This window comes from Pyricularia pennisetigena (genome assembly GCF_004337985.1).
Source record: "Pyricularia pennisetigena strain Br36 chromosome 7 map unlocalized Pyricularia_pennisetigena_Br36_Scf_8, whole genome shotgun sequence".
NCBI lineage: Eukaryota > Fungi > Ascomycota > Sordariomycetes > Magnaporthales > Pyriculariaceae > Pyricularia > Pyricularia pennisetigena.
Window position 1 is genome coordinate 504,360 of NW_021940920.1, and position 15,476 is coordinate 519,835.

The 15,476-nt window shown below is 52.7% G+C and overlaps 3 protein-coding genes across 3 annotated transcripts; 1 reads left to right on the plus strand and 2 right to left on the minus strand.

Annotated features, from left to right (window-relative positions):
• Nucleotides 1-2,159: 2,159 nt before the first annotated feature.
• PpBr36_09272 (uncharacterized protein) lies at nt 2,160-6,951 on the plus strand (the record flags this gene model as incomplete). Its single annotated transcript, XM_029896393.1, has 4 exons — nt 2,160-2,429; nt 2,556-2,952; nt 3,036-3,318; nt 3,390-6,951. The coding sequence occupies 4 exons, from the start codon at nt 2,160-2,162 to the stop codon at nt 6,949-6,951; spliced, it is 4,512 nt and encodes a 1,503-aa protein (XP_029744699.1).
• Nucleotides 6,952-8,364: 1,413 nt separating this feature from the next.
• Nucleotides 8,365-10,414, minus strand: PpBr36_09273 (uncharacterized protein; the record flags this gene model as incomplete). The annotated part of the gene is made up of 4 exons (XM_029896394.1): nt 8,365-8,710; nt 8,829-9,624; nt 9,702-10,261; nt 10,329-10,414. The coding sequence occupies 4 exons, from the start codon at nt 10,412-10,414 to the stop codon at nt 8,365-8,367; spliced, it is 1,788 nt and encodes a 595-aa protein (XP_029744700.1).
• Nucleotides 10,415-13,476: 3,062 nt separating this feature from the next.
• Nucleotides 13,477-14,148, minus strand: PpBr36_09274 (uncharacterized protein; the record flags this gene model as incomplete). The annotated part of the gene is made up of 5 exons (XM_029896395.1): nt 13,477-13,621; nt 13,715-13,805; nt 13,884-13,913; nt 13,996-14,022; nt 14,091-14,148. 5 exons carry the CDS (start codon nt 14,146-14,148, stop codon nt 13,477-13,479), a joined length of 351 nt encoding a protein of 116 aa, XP_029744705.1.
• Between the last annotated feature and the right edge of the window lie 1,328 nt (nt 14,149-15,476).

Below are 15,476 nucleotides of genomic sequence, written 5' to 3' on the forward strand. Positions count from 1 at the left end.
CTACCCACCTAAGGTTACTAGCTAACAATTCCAAAACGGAGTCGACCTCAGCAATTTCATGCCACGGACACCCTGCCTTTCAGATCCGACTGCATTGAAACCCTATGTTAAGCCGAACGCGGAAATCTCCCAAGTTTCACTGATCTCTTGCGCCTTTACGTTTGTTTTTGTTTGTTTTGCCCGTGTCTCCTCATTTTCAACTCACCCTGTATATGGTAACCTCCTGATACGGTGCATCTTGGCAGGGGCTAGGCTACAGGCCTAGGTATAATTCCGTCGGGACGACCCCTATGCAAATAAGCTACTGAAGCTGTATCACAGTGGCGTGTCTACTGCAGGTACCGCCTTGGATGCAACTTCCCCACGACGCACGTCAAAACTACATGCAGGATATTTTCGTTTTCATGTTTTGTTTAGACAAGTTACGTTGGGTATCTGGGTGGGTAACTGATGGGGAGTAGAGTCTTCCACTTGCCCGTGGCACAGGGCAAGAGAGCTTACTGGCCCCTGTGTGCAAGTTTGCAAGAAGGGTGCCGTATGGATGGATGTCAATGCCGTTTTACAGTACGAACAAGTGGTCGAGATTTGTAACCCTCGTCCTCGTAGGAAATTCGTTGTGTTTTCAACGGCAGCGTAAAACATCCCAACAATGGGAACAAATGCGATTCGGTTTTTTTCTCATCTGATCAGCTCAAATTGGCTTCCGCTTTTGCCTCCGCAATGGGTACCCCACATAACAATGACTCGGAAATGCCGTCGCGTCTGGTCGTCGCGATCAACGCTGCCATTCATTTTAATTTCAGTACTCAGCTTGCGACCCAACCCCTACCGCGACGGCAGACCCAGCGCTGTCTAAGTGATTGGTAGTACCGATGCGTACCAAACAGTGCTTCAACCTCAGTCACTTCGTAGATATCATTGGTCCCGCAATTCATCGCTCAATGCCTGCCAAGTGATCCTGGAAACAAAGAAATCAAAACGTGGTTTCGATGCAAAAAGGCAAGGGACCTACAGTTACCTGCCTGGTTATCCTAAGATTGTTCCATGTTCCCCTACTGGTGCTTTGAACCGGCTGCAGAAGAGGAGGACAAAACTGTCACGTCTTGCTTGCCAATTTGCCCGACGAGCACAAAGTCGAGAAAGGAGAAGGTGCCTGGTGTTGAACACTCAGTGCCGCGCACGAGCCACAAAAGACCCTGCTAAGGATTTTCCCTGAAGTGCTCCACAAAAAGCGCGGACGAGCGTCGGATGTACAGAGGCTAGGATTGGCTGGCGGCTTGGGATGTCCATCCAGCTCAGGTCATCCTCTTGCGCGCGTCAGCCCGCACCCACGCAGTTTTCTGACAGGAGTGCTCAATGAAGATCCGATCCTGTGCTGATGGTGGTAAAGTGAATTGGCACTTGGGAAGTAGGCGCGAAAGGGACCAATTTTGCTTGTGTCCGACTTTGCTTCTTTAGAAATTGTCTATTCTATCAAAGCTTGTTCTTTCTTCTTTATTGCATCCCTGCTTTTTTCCCTTCCCTTTTACAATGAGCAGTTAATTCCCCTATTGCCCGACTTTGCATGCTTGCTCTGGATTTCTGGGTCCGTTAATTGTGTTGTGTGTCCCTGCAATCCCCAGTCTCCATCACTGCTGTAGCACTACAAACACCACCTTCTGAGGGACGAAAAAAATTGGGAGGTCGAACTTCCAAACAGACACCAAGCCCAAATAAGGATACAGCGGCGCACATACCGCAGTAATAACGACCAACCCGTCTCCACCATCGATGCTCTCCCAGCCATCTCCAACCTCGTGGCACGGCTCCTTCTACCTGTCATCTTCTCTTTTCCATTCTTCAATTCGGGCTTGACAGATTCGACACCACGGCCCGACCGCATAGCACTGCCTCCGACACGACAATTAATTGGCAGCTGCGATTTGGGCGCTACCCCTTTTTTTTTTTCGCGCACACGGCTCCGATCAGACTCTCTCTCACCCGGGCAGTAGCCACCCAAACGCTCGACAGAACCCATCTCGTCGCCCACTGCCTGACGCATTGCGAACGCATCGCTCCCTGATTACGGCGCGGAGCCGAATGCCCAGTGCCTCGATTGGCATCGGGTCTGGACGAGCGACACCGCCACTGGGCTCTCTGCCACCGGACGTTTGCCCACCATGTCATTTCTGTTCAAGTCGAAGAAGAACCAAGAGAGATCTCTGTCGAGTCGCGATGGGCCGCCACAGTCATCCAACAGCTCCATCCAGAGCACCGCTGCCCGAGTAGCACGAGAGGAGAAGAGTGCGTTGCAAAGGTCGACCCCGACAGGAAGCCTGCACTCGCTCGATAACGAGGGCAGCGTAAGCAGTCCGGATCAGGGCTATGGAAGACGACCTCAAACTGCGCCGAATGAGCAGGGGCTGGGAACGCCCCCCAGCGATCTTCCGGTGAGTACCTGGTTTGACAGGCGTGGCTGCCGTGCCTGCTTTTGTTGTTGGAAGCTTTTCTTGGTTTGTTGGGTGGTATCAAGATGCATGGTCGGGATTCTAATACACGAGTCTTGATCGTCAAAGTTCCGCAATGGAGGCCAACCGCAGCCCATGCAGCAACAAGTGTCGAGCCCGAATTCGAACTTGTACCCCTGGACGCAGCGCAGGCTCAACTACACCACTTCTCATCCCAGCCCATTTCCACGATATGGCGCCGCCGTCAACTCGACCTCGTCGAAGGAGGGTGACATATATGTCATGGGAGGACTTATCAACAGCGCAACTGTCAAGGGCGATTTGTGGATGATAGAAGCCGGGGGCAATCTCTCGTGCTACCCACTATCCACAACCGCGGAGGGCCCCGGGCCAAGAGTAGGGCACGCAAGCTTGCTAGTAGGCAATGCTTTTATCGTCTATGGAGGAGATACAAAGATTGATGAAGCAGACGTTTTGGACGAGACATTATACTTGCTAAACACTTGTACGTCTGACCACAGCCTGTCGCCTATCTGGTTTTGTCCTTCATGAACGCGACATTTCACTGACAACTTCCACGCGTCACAGCTACTCGGCAATGGTCCAGGTCTCTGCCAGCGGGGCCACGACCCTCCGGTCGCTATGGACACTCACTTAATATTCTTGGATCAAAGATATACATTTTCGGTGGTCAAGTTGAAGGATATTTCATGAACGACCTAGCCGCGTTCGACTTGAACCAGCTACAGATGCAAGACAACCGGTGGGAGATGCTCTTACAAAACAGCGACAGTGGCGGACCACCTGTGGGCACAGTGCCTCCAGCAAGGACTAACCACACTATGATTACCTACAACGACAAGATGTATCTGTATGTCTCCCTGTTGTTGCCCCAACCTAGTTTCACGATCACTGTGCGCAATCGCTGACGCTGCTACACAGGTTTGGCGGTACCAATGGCTTCCAGTGGTTCAACGATGTGTGGTGTTACGACCCAGCGACCAATTCCTGGTCTCAGCTTGATTGCATAGGTTACATCCCGATTCCTCGAGAAGGGCATGCTGCGTCTTTGGTCGACGATGTTATGTATATCTTTGGAGGGCGTACCGAAGAGGGCGCCGATTTGGGAGATCTGGCTGCCTTTCGCATAACCTCCCGTCGTTGGTACACCTTTCAGAACATGGGGCCCTCTCCTTCTCCACGCTCCGGTCATAGCATGACCACTGTTGGAAAGGCGGTTGTCGTAGTCGGTGGAGAGCCAAGCACGGCCGCGACCGCAGTAAACGATCTAGGCCTGATCTATATGCTCGACACTACCAAGATCAGGTATCCGAACGATTCGCAGATACAGACCAGCCAGCGTCAGCAGGGCACTAGGCGGCCAAGCACCAGCAATTCCAACGAAGCAGGCGGCATGCAGGTAGCGAATCGCGCTTTGCCGTTGAGAGAGGGGTCTCAGGGCCCTCCGGAGAAGAGGATGATGGCCCCACGGGATGCTGGAGCGATGCAGAGTCCACCGAACGGAATTCGAGGCCCGAATGGTATCGATGCATCGAAGCTGCCCCGAGCCGCCGGTGCTCCACAATCTAATACACAACCTCAAGGACCACCCCAGAAACCGGCGGTAAACACCAACGTTGCCCCGAGATCGCGTAACACGTCCCGGGATAGGGCGGATATGGTGGTATCACCAGTGACGCCGGTACAAAATTCTTCGCCGGTGATACAGGACAGCGCGAAGATGGGGGACCTCCCCACCAATGGTAGGCGTACACCCACTGGCCAAGGTGCTGGCCCAAAAGCTGCCACTGTACCCAAGTTGGAGCCAGTAGTGGAGGCGCCAAAGCCCGCGCAGGCACGCTCTGTTAAGTCGTCAGGGTCGGTGGATAGCTCTACGGACCCTGGACTCAAAGCCGCAGCCGTTAGAGCGGCATCGCCGCCACCGCCAACTCGACAAAACAGTAACCCGAATCGCAGGTCGTCAAACAGGAACTCGCAGACCGTGGTTTTGCTCAAGGAGCTCGACATGGCCCGGAACAGGAATGCTTGGTACGCTTCTGAGCTAGAACTGGCGCGGAAGGCTGGATATGCGCCTAACGCATCGATGAGCCCTGTGTTTGAGCGGGGTGCGGCGGAGACCTTTGATGACGAGGACAAGCCTTTGATTGAGGCCCTGTTGGCCATGCGCCAAGAGCTCGCCAATGTCCAGATATCGGTGGACAAACAGGCTGTGCTCGCCGCCAAGCAGATCGCGGAAGCTGAGAAGCAGAGAGACGCCGCGATCCAGGAAGCAGTCTACGCGAGAGCCCGGCTTGCGGGTCAGGTTGGGGGCAGCATTTCAAGTACGCCTCAGATGGACCTCGCAAGAGACCCCGACGACAGGGACGGAGAGCTCAGTCGAAAGTTAGCGGCCACCCTCAGTTCTCAGAAAGATCTCCAGAACCAGGTGGATAGGATGTCTGCCGAGCTAGAGGCCGAGAAGCGTGCTCGGCAGCTGGCAGACGATACCGCGAACGCGGCACAGAAGCGCATGCGTGATTTGGAGACGTTCAAGCAACAAAATTCCCTTGAAACGGAAAGTCTGAGGGCTGAGCTTCACATACTGCAACGTGAGTCCCGCGAGCAATCTATTGCTGCCGCGGAAGCCCAGGCTCAGGCCGATACGCTTCGTGTCGAGAAGGAGGAGCTCGATGCCAAGCTGAAGGAACTCACCGGGAACTCGGAAGAGAGCAGTAATGCCCTTACTGGGCTTCGACAAGCCCTTGCTGCTTCGACAGAGATCAGAGAACTTCTCGAGCGCAAGGCACAGGAGGAGAGAGCTAACCGAGAGGAGATCGAAGCTAAACTAATCAGGCTGAAGGCCGAGCATGAGCAACGCACAGCTGAACTTGAGGCAACCACTGCGCGCTTGCGTGATGCGGAACAACTTGCCGAGCGCCATGCCAACGAGGCCAAGGCTCACCAGCAAGCGTTACTTAACGGCCTCGACCAAATCACAGCCAGGAGTGTTGGCAAGTCAGAAAAGAGCGAATCGGATCGCATTGTTGCTCTGCAAGGTCAGCTCAACGCAGCAAATGCCATGGTTAGGAAATACCAACAACAGGCCGATACTGCCTCTGACAAGCTACGAAGCGCCGAGGAGCGCATTGCCGGGCTCGAGGCATACCAGGAGCAGGCCAGCCGGGACGGCGTCCACATCCGGAAGCAGCTCCAGGCCGCCATGCGCGATACCCAGTCGCTTCAGGCCGAAAACTCGGACCTCAAGAGCCAGCTCTCTGCGCAACAGCTTGAGACCAATGCCATTACCGTCCAGCACAACACGCTCAAGGATATACTTAGCGAGCGTGGTATTAGCCCTAATGGTGCGCCCCGATCGCGTGCAAGCCCGCGCGGTGAAACACCTGACACTGCGGCAGCCCGAGTTCGTGAACTAGAGCAACAGCTTCAGGCTGCGCAGCAGGCGCAGGAAGAGCACAGGCAAGCGTTTATGACGCAAGCACAGGGCACCGAGTCAGCATACCGTGAAAAACTCAGCCAACTAGAAAATGACTACCAGTCGGCGGTGCACTATGTCAAGGGCACCGAGAAGATGCTCAAGAAGCTGAAGGAAGAGCTGGCGCGCTACAAGAACGAGAACTCCCGGCTGAAGAGCCAGATCGGTGATCTGGAGGATACGAAGGGTCCTTCCATCACGAACACGCCAGCCGAATGGGAGAGCGAGCGTGCCACACTGACCAAGAAAATCGAGACGCTACAATCAGAGATGATGACTGCTACGGCGCAACTGGAGAAGCAGATGCAGGCTGTGCGTACTGAGCTCGAAGCAGCCAAGCGCGAGCGCGACAATGCTGTTAAGCACAGCGAGGAGGCATCACAGCGCGTAAATATGAACAAGAAAGACTTGGAGCAACTTCAACAGGAGAACTCTCTCCTGGAACAGCGTGCGCAGGATGCCGAGAAAAAGGTCAACCTTCTCCTCGACCAGGTCGAGTCGTCGGTGGACAACTATCGCCGTCGCAGCAGGCAGGTTGCGAGCATGAATTCTGATCAGCTCCGGGAATCGTTGGCCAGCATAGAAGCTGCCGAAGCCAAGTCGACAGCAGCAACAAAGACTAATGGCAAGCTTGAACACAGTACTGGTGCTGGCGATTCTGTCTCTACGGACAGCAGCGCCAGAGGGGGTCTCAGCGGCCTGGGTGGACACCTCAGGAGCGACAGCCTCGACACGAACAGTGAATACAACAGCGGTGGTGAGCGAAACTCAGCCGCCCTTGATAATCTTGCCAACGAGCTCGAGACCCTCCGGACACACTGGGAGGCGACCAACAAGAACTACCGCCTATCCAACACGTTTGATTTTGAGGGCTCAGGCATGCCGACGCCTACGGCAGCGACGAGCGGTACCGGAGGTGGTGGTCCTGGTGGCAAAAAAGCAGGCGACAAAGATGACAAGGGGCTAAGCGAGTCGCTAGCAGATTGGAGGAAGAGACTCGACAATGCGTAACACAGGATTTAATAATAGCCGGCCGCGTGGCAGCGGTTGTGCACTGACTGTTTCCTAGTCAGATATGAGAAACTTTGAGACCATGGTTCGGATTTTGTCACTTGTTTTGTCGTCTTGTTCGGATGAAGGGAAAAAGGTTCGTTGTCTTGTTTTGTTTTGCTTTTGCTTTGGTTTTATTTTATTTTATTGTTCTCTTGGCCCTCGGTCCTCGATTTGGGCATGTGTGATTTACGCTTCTCTACAACAATGTTTTCCAACCTTTTTTCTCTTTCTCTCTCTTTTCTCATTTCTTCCTGCTGTCCTTTCTTTCTTTCTTTTGTTTATCTCTTCCTAGTTTCACTTCATACCCACGCTTGTTTTGTTATGCCCGAGTCCGATCATTTAATGTTGATCGATGGGGTCCATGGTACTTGTCTGCTCATCATTTTCACCAAGGCTTACATAACCGACGGCGACCACAATCATATTACTTAGTTAGCTGTGTCTCGGCTTGAGGAGTACAAGGCGAGATGTTCCCTAGTGTCTTTATATATACACAACCTTTTTCAAACACCCTTACAATTTTGGAAATTATTTGCAAGTGTTTCAGACTCGGTGATTAGTATTTAATTATCCCCACAGCCTGCCTAAATCTCATCCCGGATACCAGCTCTGTGGCTGCCTGTTTGCTGCGGTCCTACGTTGATCTTGGTATGAAAAGCGCACTTATTATGATATTACAGAGGGAAATGCTCTGTGTGCCAGCATTGGAGATAAAATGAAAAAGAGGATTGATTGTTCCTGCCCAAACCAAACCGTGTCTGAATATATACTACAAAACCGAAGAAGACGATTCCAGTTTATCCAGCGCGACTCCTTGATAGGCATATAAATGAGCTCCGGGAAGACTCATGAGAATAGAAAAAGAAAAAGAACTGCTATTTCAAATGGCAGCCTCCGGTATAAAAGTCTATATGCTATAGAAAATACCCGCTGTGGAAAAAAGAATTTTCTACAATACCCCTGTAGCCCGCACCAAGTCTCCTTTGGAAGTACCAGTACGGATGCAATGGAAGCAGTATGGTCGTCTTTTCGAGTATTAGAGAGGGTATAAGAGGTCATGAAGAAGAAGAAGAGTATGAAGAAGAAGAATGAGATGGACATAGAGAAAAAAAATGCTTGCGGACACTAGGACCGACGGTTATATATACTGGGTTTGATGCTGGCTGTTGTGGGTTGGGACAAGAGGCGGAACCGGCCGGGGTGAGAAAGGGATATGATGGCACAAGGGGAGGGGGGCTTGAAAGATATTAGTGGATTGTAAGGGGCTGGGAGGTATGGGCAATAAAAGCAAAAGAAGAAGAAGAAGAAAGAGGTCTTTGCAGTCAGAAAAAAAAAAGTCGGCCACGGGCCAATCGAGAATAGAATTGTTCTTTAAACACCGCTGTCGATCTGGTCGGGGATGTTGGTCTGGGTGTAGACGGCCCAATCGCGGCAGGTCTGAGCAAGGCTCATGGGAATGCTCATGCCCCTGACGGCGTCGGGCTGGGTCATGACCGAGGAGAAGTAACCGGCCGAAGCGTGCCAGGCGATGTGGCAGTGGAACGGCCAGACACCGGCGTTGTCCGCATCGAACTGGAGCACGACGTGACCGTTGGGTCGGACGATCTGCGTGTCGCGGCGCAGAGGATTGTCCGCGTTGACGATGGTGCTGCCGTCCCAAGCTCCTTCACCCTCGGCGAGGACCTGGACGTTGGCGCCGTGCAGATGCATGGGGTGGCTGTTGTCGACTTGAGGTTAGCTTTTTTTTTCTTCTTTTTTTGCCTTTGCTTGTTTCTTGGCTTTGATTTTTGGGATAAAGGGAGGGAATGAGGCGCTGGTTTATGCTATTGACTTACGCTCCAGGGGACTTGTTGGTGACGACCAACCGCACGACCTTGCTCGAGCCAAAGTTGTGGACGTTCCACTCGGCAGGGAAGCTGGTGTTTCCGACGTTGGCAAGCAGCAAGGGCGGGGCGTTCATGTCGACCCTGGCGCTGACGCCACCGAACTTGAACAGCGAGACGCCGCTAGAGTTTGTGAAGATCTCGGCGACGAACTCCTGGGTCTGGGTGGGCTGGGCGGCAGGCATGCGGAAGATGGGGACCGACTGGGCGATGTCGTCGTTGGCGCACGTCTTGGGGTCGGCCTCGTCCCAGGGCTTGCTGTTGGGCGTGGCGTCGCTGTCCTGGTCGTAGTAGACGGCGGCGAGGGCGTTGCGCTGGCGAGCCTCGGAGCAGGCGGCCAGGGAGCTGCGCATCCAGAAGCCGGCTCCGGGGGTCTGGTCGGCCTTGACGAGGACGTCAGCGCGCTGCCCGACACCGAGGGTGACGACCTTGGTCTGGTAGGGGCGGATGGGAACGAAGTCGTTGGCGATGACGGTCATCATGTGCTGGTCGATGGAGAAGCGCTGAATGCCGTCGGAACCCGTGTTCATGAGCCGCAGGCGATGGACCTTGCCGGACTGGAACTTGAACTTGGCGTAGCCGGCGTTGGGGGTGCAACGAGTCTTGTCACCCTTGGCCATCGTCTTGCAGTCAAAGACACCCTTGCCGTTGATCAGGTTGTTGTCCGAGGTAACCTTGAGGTTGCCACCTTTTGACGCAGGCCGGAGCATCTTCTCAATAATTTCCTGGTAATTTTGGTGGTTCCAATCTGCAACAGGTGGTATCAAATCAGAAGTCAATTAGGGGGTAAAAAGTCATAGTCAGCACACGTCGATATAAACGTACCGCTCAGCATGACGGGGCCAATGTCAACGTCGTAAAACTGTCGCCCAGGGCCATAAAAGATCATTGGCCCAACGACACCGCTCGAGTATTGCGCAGAGTAGTGCGAATGATACCAAGAGCTTCCAAACTGATCGGCCACGAAAGAGTACGTGTACGACTGTCCGGGAGCAATGGCACACTGCGTCACACCAGGCACGCCGTCCTGGAAGGGTGTGCCCCGTTGCAGCAGACCGTGCCAGTGCATAGCAGTGCCCTCTTCTGGCCCCGTGATGTTGTTGTGGACCGTAACCTGGACGGTGTCGCCCCAGTTGGCCTCGATGGTCGGTCCCGGGTACTGACCGTTGATTAGAAGGGCCGGAACCTCATATCCATCTGGAGCTATCGTTCCTCGGCTGATGGTGAAGTCGTAGGATCTTATTGAGCCGGTAGTCGGGGCCTGGCGGTAAGGGTTGGTAGCCTCCACGGTTCTGTCGCCCCATGGCGTGCCGTGCTGCATAGCGGCATTGTTCGCCAGGAAGAGCGGGAGCATGGGAGCCATAAAGGTTCCGAGACGAGATTTGCTGTGCGGCCCAGCCCCTGTTAGCCAATATTCGACTTTTCACGTGGTACCAAAAACCAGCCACGTACCCATTAGTGGCATCCTGAGTGAGGGCGGCTGCCAAGTTCTTGACATCTCCGACTACCCTGGAAGTCTTCCCCTGTGCAGCACCCATTGTAGCGACTGTTAGAAGAGAGAAGTCCTCTCGATTAATATTAAACCGTCTTTTTTTTCAAATGCAAAGTAAAGAAGAGATAACAAAAAAGAATATAGAGGAAAAAAAAAAAAGCCAGACGAAAGAGTGATCAACACCGCAACGGTTCACTGCCGGCAAGAATGTAGGCGAAGACTGAACTAGATCTGTCGACGGTGAGGAGAAACAAGAGAGAAGAAGTTGAAACAAGCAAGGAAGAAGAACGAATATATAGGAGATGCAAGCAGCACAGAGGAGGCGGACCTAGTACTCCTCAATGATTGCCACACTCAAAGAAAAGACAGAAAGGAAAAAAAGATGGATGGCATTGGAAATCCGTGCTGCACGTCCCGCAGCAGTGCCACGAGGGCCGAGGAGACGAGAAGACAGCCCACATTGCGAACCTCCGAACAAACTCGTGTATGCCATGTCGAGTGAACTCTTTTCGCCCAATGGTCCAACCCCAGATAGAGAGACCTAGGATCCCTGAACGGCCGGCTGGGCGCTAGACTTGATTTGGGCCACATGTGCAAAGACGTAATGATGCATGCCCTGCATTGCTGTGGTGAGAAGTATCCGTGCAGAAGCGGGCTGAGAGGCAAACGTTGTATTTCCGTCCAGTCCCTATACGCGAGAGCGGTCAACCATTGACCGGCATGGGCGGAGGTATGCAGGGATATGTGTTTTTGAAGAGGCTGATAAGTCGGCGGCCAGTAGGAAGAATCGGCAAATCCACAGCCACCCTCGCGGCTGACAATACTTTTCACCTTCTGATGCCCGTCAAGTCATAACTGAGCTCCTATCAATGGACAGTCAGCTTACAGGTTTGGGGGAAAAAAAAAAGAAAAAAAGAAAAAAAATTGCAAGCAACCACAGAATAGTATTCAGACGATGCTGGGCGTGATCAAGCCAAGCCGGAATAGTAGGAACCCTTGCCAAGTGTGTCAAGATGTTGAATCTGTCATCACCAAGCTACCGTTCAAATTTCGCCCAGCCAAGACGTCTGCCTATGATGCGCTGGGGTTTGTTTTGATTCTGTGCAGACGACAGAGAAGTTGGTAGCAAGAGTCATTTTGCAGCTTGAATCCGAGCGAATGCGAAACAGCCAGTGGGAATGATGCAGGTAGGGAGTGTATCATGGCACGGGGACGTGCAGTAGAATAATACGAACAAGGCTTTTTGCAGGTGCATGGCCTAGAAATGGCGAGGTTTTGCTGGTCTGTGTGGGCGAGATGCATACAATGTGGATAGGAGGGGACATCTATCTGGTCATCCCTTCTCCCGGTCTGAAGTCAAGTGAGCCATGTAACCGAACCGAACCATAAGAGGCTGACACCATTAACATGCAGCAGCATCTTGCCATTGGCAATACCTTATAGCAAAAGGCGTTTGCGATCGTGTGAGTGCCAAGCTTGCCCAGTAAAGCAAGATATACCTGTCTACGGCCCGAGCCAGCCTTGCCGGTATAAGCCATAAAAAGTTAGTGATAACCTTGGTTGGTGCTTTTACCGTGAGGTTTTACAATTAGAAACCCACTATCAATATCAGATGGACCCCAAAATGCACGTAATCGGCAATTGGAAAGCTGACCAGGCTCGCCGTTGCAGTACTCTTCTAATGGGAAATCGGCACGTCGGCCATTCTTTGAGCCACGATTCGACTATGTGCAGTAGTCAAGTCCGTTAGGAACTGGCGTGGTTGGGGTGGTTTTGATTTCTCCCACTTGCTTCTCCTTTCAAACGCGCCACCCAAAGTACTTACCCGCCACTAATCCATATTAGTCTAGGAGAAGTCGATCTGATCCCTTGGTTCCCCCACTGTTTGCCAGGAGTCCTGTGCCAAGACTTTGACTGCTTCCTCAAAATAAAAAGGTCGGACCAACGGCCAGCCGCAGTGTGAGTGTGCGGTAGTACGGCGCTATTTTTGGCTATGTTTGCAGCAGAACCTTAAGTGCCGAGGGCGGTTTTCTTAGCTGCCTGACATGAACAGGCACGTCTCCAAAAAGACAGAATGTATTGGAATCACACTGAAGCAAGTCCGGCATGTCTGTCCTGTCCTCTTGTCTGGTTTGTTCTTTCCTCTGGTTTGCCGCCATCCTGACCACATCTGCCAAACATTCGGATGTTTTGAAGGATTGCAAGTGCTTGCCAACGTGTAGAGACGTACCAGCCGGTATCCATTTCAGGGCTGATGCTGGTCGCTGAGGGTTTGCTGACATGAGGGCGCAGCAGAGAGGGCGGTTCAAAACCCAACTCTATTATTCCGAAGAACACATACACGCGCGCCTTGTAAGATATTGCGCCTAAGCCTCATGAGCCCTGAGCAGCCCACCCCTCCCCCCATGACAACTTTGATTCTGAAAAATCAACAACCTGAACCTGCGCTCGGCTTTTTCGTGTCCCGGGCGCGGAACTGTCGGCAACTTGCTGGGCACCGACGCCAAAGGAAGGATGGCACTCGAGAGTGGTTGGCAATCATAGTCCGTGCACCCTGCTGCAGGCGGGAAAACAAAAAAAAAAAAAAAAAAACCCTTCGGCGAGTTGGCTCTCTGCCTGTTCTGAGTAGGATTTAGGCCCGCCTCTTGTCTGATCAGACGACTCTGTACCTTGCAGGACGTCGTCGAGGATTCGCGCGGGCGAACTGGATCTGGCGTGATGTGGGCTGGCTAGACACAGACAGGAGGCGAAACGTAGCCCTACACCCATAGATTAGAATTAGAAATCTTGCCGGATGAGCAGCACGATGATGGTTCGACTTGACAGCCTCTGTTCTGTGGGGCCCCTTGTCTTCCCTTGCGTTGGTACACAGACGCACATCGCGCATCCTTAAAAGAGGTTCGTGATCGACGATCGGGTATTGAATGCATTACACAATGTAGACGTAAAGGACTTTTGGGTCTTGTCCAGCCTTGCATTATCAACAACATGTGAGAATCAACTTATGTAGGTATACAATAGACACGTGTGTTTGCGTCGATCCAGCCGTCTTGTGGGCTGGTCATAACAAACTCCCAAGTCAAGTTTTGAGGCTAAGCATTGTTTGGTTCAGTCGTTCCGCCGAGTGCTCGGCTGAGGTCGGAACGCACGGTGGGAAGCCATGATCAAGGGTCGCGGTCGAGTCTGGAAATAAGCTTGCTGGGCAATTGGGGAGGCATCGGAACGGATTACGCTTCCAATTCCCATGAAGAATCTGTTCCATGTAAGAAAGAAAGAAAAAAAAAGCATCATTATGCTTATTAGCGATGCACGGACAAGCGGTTAGGCAGGTCAATGGCCGACATACCCGAAAGTGGTCCCCGAAGCAAGCATGTATTGTCCTATTGTCCTCATAATACCATTGGGACCAGCGCCTCCTCGAAAAACGGTAACGGTGCCTAAAATGCATGGTTGTTGTAGTCAGCATGCCGAACCTCGCTGCGAGCGAACGACCGTCTGCTTTTCTCTGGGCTCACCATAAATAAAACCCATAATGGCGCCGACAGCTGCTCAGAAGGTAGGTAGGTAGTCAGCCACCAATTCGGGAATCAGATCAGTTAAGCTCAAAAGTGTAGCGAGATCACGAACTTCCTCCCATCATCGCTCCCATCTTCACTGTTGTGTCACTGCTGTTAGCTACGGACGGCGTAAGTGAGTATCGTATGCGGAGGTATACGGCGTACACTTGTCCATATTGGAGGGGGCGGCGCCGTGGCCGGCTTGTCTCGGAGGAGGAGGCATTTCTGGAAGTTTCGTGTATACCGAGATGTTCTGTTGGGTTCTGATTGATTGACAACGGATCAAGGGCTCAGTGGGCGGCGAGAAAATTGTACCGACGGAGCTATCAAATCATGCCGCGATCAACGTCAGGGAGCTCTTTGCGGGTATCAGTCGTCAAAGCTTCCGCCGTCTCCACCGGGAAGAAAAATTGGGAGGCGGTGATTGGCAGCCGACATTTTGTGCTGCAGACCTCCATTGTTTTGCCAGAACGACCCACCCAATCGACCTCTGAGTGTGCACGGACCTCTTCGAACACTTGTTGCAGGTAATTACCTTGGAAACAGTCGGTCCAGGGAGTAAGGTACTTCCATAAGCTACATGCTTCAGGCATTCAAGGCCGTACCTGCTCACTAGGCAATAGGTAACAATAACCTTATATGGGCATTATGCGCATCCGCCTCTTCGATTGCAGTTTGCAGTTTACAGTCGGTTTCAACATATAGGGTGCTCGACGTGACCTCTTGCCACAATTTCCCCTCACGTGCCGCCTTGTATGTCTTGCAGCATTGGCGATTACGGTTTCCTGAAAACTGTTTGGTCGGCGGCCCCTGTTAGTGGGTTCAATGTATGGTGTCCTCCCAAGCCTCCATGTGTCGGCCAGCCAAAACCAGCCCCAACGAGTGCTGCAGCTAAAATGAAGCGGGCTCTTTATTAGGTAACAGTCGAGGTAGGTACGGTAATTGGTGGATTGTTGATAACGTAGCCCGATATGGATGATGGTGTTGACGCCAACCCCGTAAACCGTTGGCAATGATGATGGGATTTGGCTTGTATGCCAGCGAAGTGGCATTACTACGTATGTATGTATCCACGAATGACTGACTGACTGCACGTAAATCTGTTGCCAGCCCTGTTTCGTTACTTTTTAAGGTTCAGAGGTGCCAGCGGATGCCCACCAAGACAGGAACGTCGAGAGAATGAAATTTTAATAATAGGTCTGACTGGTACTTCCAAAAGGCCTGCCGCGGACTCGGCCACGCCAAGCGCTTAGCGAGACGGGGGTTGTTCCCACGGGCGGCTCAAACGATCAGACGTCGAGGCGGTCTCAATTTTCAGCTAGTTGTCCACCTGAGAAGAAGCCCAAGCCAGAGAACAGCATCATCGTCGTCATCGCCGCAAGCGACCCTTTTTTTCACCATACCACTCAGATTTGCCCGTAGGTACGTTCTTGTGTTTGTATCGCTCCCATCTCTCAATCGACACCGGCCGCTAGCTGCCTCGTGCGCCGCCGTTTTGCTTGAGCCCCTTGCCGCCCCCCGTCAATCGAACCCGTTGTCTCCACCGGCCTT